This window comes from Mya arenaria, chromosome 13 (genome assembly GCF_026914265.1).
Source record: "Mya arenaria isolate MELC-2E11 chromosome 13, ASM2691426v1".
NCBI lineage: Eukaryota > Metazoa > Mollusca > Bivalvia > Myida > Myidae > Mya > Mya arenaria.
Genome location: NC_069134.1, coordinates 9261752 through 9269561, shown reverse-complemented (window position 1 = coordinate 9269561; position 7810 = coordinate 9261752). Strand labels below are relative to the sequence as shown.

General features: G+C 37.8%; 1 protein-coding gene across 8 annotated transcripts in view; it reads left to right on the top strand.

The window, feature by feature from the left end:
• Positions 1 to 2688: 2688 nt before the first annotated feature.
• The window catches only part of LOC128213417 (kinesin-like protein KIF2A), a 29851-nt gene continuing 24729 nt past the window's right edge, over positions 2689 to 7810 (top strand). For all 8 annotated transcript variants that reach the window (XM_052919091.1, XM_052919090.1, XM_052919089.1 and 5 more), the window contains exon 1: positions 2689 to 2874. In XM_052919091.1, coding sequence (XP_052775051.1) covers positions 2817 to 2874 — 58 coding nt within the window. In that variant the 5' untranslated portion in view covers positions 2689 to 2816. The remainder of the gene's footprint in view (positions 2875 to 7810) is intronic.

The window sequence follows — 7810 nt, the reverse complement described above, 5'->3', positions numbered from 1 at the left end:
ACGGGCCGCTAACTACTGAGACGTTTTATTCGCAGTCAGTCCAGATTATAATTTATAAGTAAAACTATCTGATTTTTGAAGAAATGTATGTATGATTCTGTATTGATCTGTATATTTAAAAGTAATCGAACTTATTTTGGCAGACTTTCTCTTAAATTATCCCATAGACTATCTTTCAACTCCTCATTAAATATGATTTCTAAATATTTAGTTATTTAGGTGTGCGTTATAATGCAAAATTTATTGATACAACTTAAATAAAAACTAAACAATATACATTCTGACTTCACGAATAGAAAATGCTTATATAACTATTAGTTTGTAAACCGCACTCTACTTTTAAACATAAACTAAAATGACCGTGTACTTTATCATCCGAAAATGTCCGTGTACTTTATCAATTTGGTTTTAGTTCATTTTTACCTCTGAAAAAACTAAAAGTTAAACAATACACGTTGAAAACTATAAAATACATAAATTTTGCTTAAAATAAGATGTGTGTATGAATTATTTACGGCTAACATGAAGTAAAGCGATAGATTTGTCAAAAGCCGTGTACTTTGCCTTAGATTTTCAACTCTGAGAAATCAGTTGGTCAAGATTTTCAGGAAAACTTTGGGATATTAGAGAAAGTTCTTTATTACCGTGAATAGAGCTCTTAATTGTGGGGTTTATGGTCTTTATTTCACAAAAAATATCCAAATATTAAGAAAGTTATCTTTAAAAACCTTACCTGAATCGAGACTTGTTGACATTTGTTGCCGTGCACTTTACCAAATAAGTCACGTGGGTTCTCCACCGTGTTTCAGAGAGCTAGTTGATAGTTCCCTGAAGTTGGTGTATCCGTGCTGGATTATAATTTGACCCCACAGTTTCTCTCTGACTGTGGTAATCTCGGGACAGAAACACAATTTCTGTATTATGTTATTGTCGTGATGTACATAACACTTTTCACACATTTGCATGAGAGTTGAGCCGAGCGCACCAATTGAACGCAGTAACTGTCTACTTATTAACAATAGTCGAGGATGTTTTCTCGCTGAAAACCAAACGCCAGCGGCAGTATTTTCCCTTAGTACATGCGCCGGTACAAAACCTAATGATGACGAACGTTCAAACTGTTTCCTGACTTTCATATCAAGTAATTTCTTCCAGGTACACTTCGAAGGAAACTTTCCATTGTGAATATAGTCCCACAGTATATCCTCAAGATTGTATTTCTTTATGATTCTATGTATTTCAGGCACAAATCCCTTTGATTGGTTGTCTATATTACAGTAGCTAACAAGTCGGTAGTTTAAAGCATGTTTTGCGAAATATTTATTCGGAAGATTACACAATTGTCCCAAAAATTGAAGCTTCTTTAAGTCTACAAGAGTTTCAACGGAAACGGTTCCGAGTGCACATAATGCAAAATCAGTATTTGTGAGACCTTGTATTATTTTGACACAAACTCTGTGAGACCTTTCTATTTTAATTAAATCCGTTGTAGACATTGTCCAGAACTCGCAGCCATATAAACCTTTTGGAATAACGATATAATTGTATAAAGTCAATGATGTAAGCGGATTGAGGTTCCCCGGGTATAACCCACTATTGCAGATGTTAAGAAAGGTACTACGCATTTTCACACAAGCGTCTTCGACATTCGCAGTGCAGGACAAGAATGGGTCACACTTTCTTTATTTCGAGGTTAACATATTCCTTGGCTATATGTACTATATCGCACATTTGTAACCGTCCGCTGTGGGCGGAAGTGCGTTTGAAGTACAAAATGTACTTGATTATAAGCAAATGTGAATACTGTGACCAGGTCCCGTGTGGATGGAGAATATATGTATATACAACACCGGTCGGGTTGAGCATGCTTTTCTCTGAAGGGATCAGTGTTGGCCTTAAATTGTTCAGACTCACAAGTTACACATTTATTTTATTTCTCCTAAATAAATATTGTAAAGGTACCGTTTTGATGTCCGTACGGTTACGTAAATAGTCAAACAAGCTATATGTAATTTATTTTATAAAGAAATGTAAGCGGCTACAATGATAGTCTACAAAGTTATTCACTGCCTTTTCATTTAGACTGGTCAGACGCAGTGGTATAGTTGTCAAGGTAATTCGCTACATGTTCACGCACAAACGTGTCGGAATTATTGACGATATGAAACACAGGGTTTACAGCAATACCAGAATCTATTATAGGCTGCGGGGAGACCTTGATATCCTGAAAGAAGGCAATAACGCAGTTAGATGTATCAACCTTATGTGTATGGAATACTTTTCTAGATATCTCCTTAAATGTCCCGCAGACAATCACTGCGACATGGCTACATGTAATTGGCTGCCATTTGGATGGTGGGGATACATCTTTTTTTTTACCCTTTATTTTTATTTTTTGTTCCTGAGAACATGGCGCTCACTTGGTTTAATTGTACATTAATTCATGTCATCCCTGCTTATTTCAATCACTTATAACAATGTTTTAAGTTATGTTTACCCTCATTCGAATTATGATATTTCTTTGATATGTAAACACTTAAAACTATTCAGCCAATCTTTGAGTTTTTGCATCAAAAGTCGTCTTGTTGTGTAATGGTAAAAACAATCTGCCGTGGGATGAAACTGTTGGCTGCCTCATATCTCTTAGATTCGTTTGAGAGACCGTACTCAAACAAGTAGGTTCTACATCCGTACATGCGTAGTGACAGTTTAAAATTACTAACGGCGCTCGGCTGATTAGAAATGAAAAAAGTTTATTTAAATCTGTTATTTATATTGTAGAAGATTGACTGCTATTACTCTCAAAAGCTTTTGACATGATGGATATGAGCCGCATGAAAATTGGAATAAACGTTGACATCCAACGTACAGATGGTGGGTAAACAAAACAATTTGTGACTCCATTTTTGTTGCCAACATAAATAATCCAGAACATTACTCATTAAAAGTGCATATTTTGGAACTTGTCAATTGCCATTCTGTAGTGTTATGAAATATTCATATGAAAATTAATCAAAATCATACTCTTACTCAGTGAAGTGTTATTTATTTTATCTGCATTTACAAAGACAAGACATGGGTGGGGTAGGGCACCTGTCAACATGTGAAGTTTGAATTTGGAATGCTGTAACAAAATATTGAGTTGTCAGTATATGCATGTAGTGTATATTTTAAATAAATATTCAATAAATCGTGGCTTTTTATTTTTTTAGACTATTAAGCAAATGCAATACAGACATTACGTACCTGATATAACGGATCATATTTTGATACATTCCCAACCATCTGGAGTATAATGCCCCCCCCCCTCTCTCTCTCTCTCGTTCACTCCTACTTCCCAATTTCAATAATTGCTTATGTTAACCAAATCCATAGATAAATATTCGAAATGGATGTAAAATCACGGACCTATAAACCATGGATTGGCAACACTCGTCTGTGTTAATGCGATTAGCTCAAACTCACGTGTGCAGCGTGATTTCATTCCGAGATCTTAATGTGTGGTTACCTTCGAGACGTCCCATATCGGCAGAATATATACATGTAGGAAAACATTAATTAAAATTTACTCAAATGCGCGGTACTTTCATTTGAGTTGATAATAGTCCAATGGAATCTGATTAAAATCACAATTATTAATTAAAATTAAATCTATAACGAACAAGGCATAACTGTGAGGTTGATTATTAGTATCTCTGTTTAAAGACGAACTGGCTATCTGGTCTTTAAATATTTGATACACTTGAATGTATGTTATGCCTTTGAATACTCAATTTGAGCCGCTGAATTGTATTGTCTTTATCAATTACCTTAATTTTTTCACGTTGTGCATGAATTTTGAGTGAATAAATGTGTTGATTTGACTTGTTGACTTGCTTTAAGAGGACGACTATTTGATCTCTAAATAATGATCAATATATCAATTATCCTAACTAAAAATTAATTTAATCAGGTGCATATTAGATCCTGCTGATTAATACTTCGATAATTGGAGAAAATACAATAACGACAAACTACAAAGATATTACATGCGACATGTTGGTGTTAAAAAATAATTATCAGCAGAGCTGGCGGAAATAACCGAAGATCGCCGTTTATCACCGATCGGAGATTTGGCGGAATTTTCTGATATTTGCCGAGCGTGGTCAGGATTGTGGGTAAATTATTATTTCTTATGGGGCAGTTGCCAATCCATGGCCAATTAAGCTACTTAGCTAGAAGTGTAGTCCTGGTGGGCTGAATTATTCAGAATATCAGTTTTGTATTCATTGCCTTAGAAGATGGTGTTTTGACAAAAGCACAGGTTCTAACTGTGCCCCACTCTTGAACACCAACACTTTTAGTATGTGGCACGCAGTAGACCATTTTGTAGCGTAAAATTGTAGCAGAACGTAGAATGGCAATATGTGAGCTTGCCACTATGCAACAGGCTCATTTTAAACTTGTTTTTCCTACCCTAAAGCATCCTTATATCTATCAGGTATGTCTTAGCACTTTTTAATTGTTAGCTTTGGGTGCAAGAGGTCATGAGTTAAATCCCTGTTTTTCTTTACACATTTCTTTTAAGAAAGCAGGTGCTAGTAAGTTTGAAATTTTACCTTGCCAATGGCGAATCAGTCTGAAGAAAAAATCCCGAAACTACAAAAGCCTTTAATATCCACTTTGTTCCTTGTTCAGAGTTTTTTAAACAGTGCCATCAATATGCTTATGTGGGAACTTTAAAGTTAAAAAAGATTATGTTTACAAGCATTGAAATTAGATTTTAATATGAACGAAGAGTGACAGGCATAAGCTTATTTTAACCACTGTTTGAAAATAAGATCAATAATTTGTAATCAGTACATAGCAGCAAAATTGAAAGTTTGCAATGCTCTATTCTTATTTAATGATTTTAATATGAAAAAAAATCACAACAAACTATCAAGGCACATAACTCATTGTAAAGCCTGCTTTTTTACAACTGACTTCAAAGTGTACTTGTAGCATTTATAAAAGAAATCGGACCTTGTAAGCAATTTTTAGCTCTACTGGCCAAAGGCCAGAAGAGCTTATGCGATGGTAATGTGTACTAGTATGTGCATCCGTGCGTCTGTAAACAATTGCTTGTGAACACGATGCAGTCTTCAGTTTTGATTGTATATTGATGAAACTTGTACAGTATCTAGATATCCATTAGAGCTGGGTTCCTTTCGAAAACCAGCCGGATCCGCCCATGCATGCCTAGATTATGGCCCTTGATAGTATAAAAAAATGCTATTGTGTAAACAATTGATTGTGAACACGATACAGTCTTCAGTTTTGATTGTATCTCAATGAAACTTGTACAGTATCTAGATATCCATTAGAGCTCGGTTCCTTTCGAAAACCAGCCAGATCCGCCCATGAATGCCTAGATTATGGGCCATGAAAGTTTTAAAAAAATGCTTTCTATTTTTAGCCAGGTCTACATGTACATGTAAATTCAAGTCTAGAGTTAAGGTAGACAATTTGCAAGTCTATGATTTTGAGAGACAATTTGCTTTTGGCTTCTGCAGTTGATTTTGTGAATTACTCTGCCTTGTTCTTGTTGAAAGCCCAAAGGCCATTTTTTAGCTCTAAGTTCTGTAGTTTGTGCATTCATCTTAACAAAATTGGTTGTAAATGTTTAAGTTATGCATCTGGTGTCGTTACTGGCCACACCCAGGGTTCACAGGTTTGGTAAACATAAATCTGGAAAGGTTTGAAAATCTTTTTGTGTGTTCGTGCATCCATCTCAGCACAATTGATTGAGAATGTTTGTTCAAATTGATCAATGTTGTCCTAGGATGCCCTTGACTTTGACCTTTTGACCAACTTTTTTATGCCCCCCTTCGAAGAAGAGGGGTATATTGCTTTGCACAGGCATGTCGGTCGGTCGGTCGGTCCGTCGGTAGACCAAAGCTTGTCCGAGTGATAACTCAACAATTCCTGGACGTATGGTCATCAAACTTGACATGAAGGTTGGGCCTGACCAGTAGATGACCCCTATTGATTTTAGGGGTCAAAGGTCAAGGTCACAGTGACCTTTAATGATAAAATAATTTTAAGCTTGTCCGAGTGAAAACTCAACCATGCCTAGACCTATGGTCATCAAACTTGATATGGAAGTTGGGCCTGACCATTAGATGACCCCTATTGTTTTGGGGGGTCATCGGGCCAAAGGTCAAGGTCACAGTGACCTTGAATGGTAAAAATATGTCCATGTGATAACTCGACAATGCCTGCACCCTTGGCCCTCATTCTTGACTTGGAGGTTGGGCCTGACCAGTAGCTGACCCCTATTGTTTTTGGGGCTCATCGGGTCAAAGATCAAGGTCATAGTGACATTGAATGGTAAAAGGTTGTCCGAGTGATAACTCAACAATGCCTGCACCCATGGCCCTCATAATTGACTTGGAGGTTGGGCCTGACCAGTAGATGAACCCTATTGTTTTTGGGGGTCATCGGGCCAAAGGTCAAGGTCACAGTGACCTTGAATGGTAAAAGGTTGTCCATGTGATAACTCGACAATGCCTACACCCATGGCCCTCAAACTTGACTTGGAGGTTGGGCCTGACCAGTAGATGACCCCTATTGTTTTGGGGGGTCATCGGGCCAAAGGTCAAGGTCACAGTGACCTTGAATGGTTAAAGGTTGTCCGTGTCATTACTCGACAATGCCTGCACCTATGGCCCTCAAACTTGACTTGGAGGTTGGGCCTGACCAGTAGATGACCCCTATTGTTTTTGGGTTATCGGGTCAAAGGTCAAGGTCACAAAGACCTTGAATGGTAAAAGGTTGTCTGAGTGATAACTCGACAATGCCTGCACCCATGGCCATCAAACTTGAATTGGAGGTTGGGCCTGACCAGTAAATGGCCCATATTGATTTTAGGGGTCATTGGGCCAAAGGTCAAGGTAACAGTGACTTTTAACGATAAAAGGTTGCCCGAGTAATAACTCAACAATGCCTGCGCCCATGGCCCTCAATCTTGACATGGAGGTTGGGCCTGACCAGTAGATGACCCCTATTGATTTAAGGGGTCGGAGGTCAAGGTCACAGTGACCTTGAAAGCAAACTCGACAATTCCTGGACCTATGGTCATCAAACTTGACATGAAGGTTGGGCCTGACAAGTAGATGACTCCTCTTGACTTTGGGGGTCATCAGGCCAAGGTCAAGGTCACAGTTACCTTTAACGCAAATCTTTTCCCAGTGATCTCTCAACAATGCCTGAATCTATGATCATCAAACTTGACATGTAAGTTAGGCCTGACCAGGAGATGACCCTTATTGATTTTAGGAGTCATTGGGTCAAAGGTCAGGTTCACAGTGACCTTGAATGCGATAATTGGACAATGCCTGCACCCATGGCCCTCAAACTTGACTTGGAGTTGTGTCTGACCTGTAGATGACCCCTTATGATTTAAGGGGTCATTGGATCAAAGGTCAAGGTTACAGTGACCTTGAACGAAAAATGCTTGTCTGTGTGATAACTAAGTGTCAATGCCTGCACCCATGGCCCTCAAACTTAACATTTAGATTTTTGGTGACCAGCTGATGACTACTATGGATTTTGAGATCATAAAGTCAAAGGTCATGGTCATAACACACTCTATCCTCAAACTTTGAATGGTCATAATCTTAAAACTGCCTCAACGGCATACAATGTTAGCGACAAATCAGCTGTCATTTCGGTCCATGCATATTTCATTCAATTGTCCATATAATCCTGACAACATGGCGCTCAGGGGGGGCATAATGTTTGACAAACATCTCTTGTTTAACTTTTAAAACTACAGAAATTTTTACTA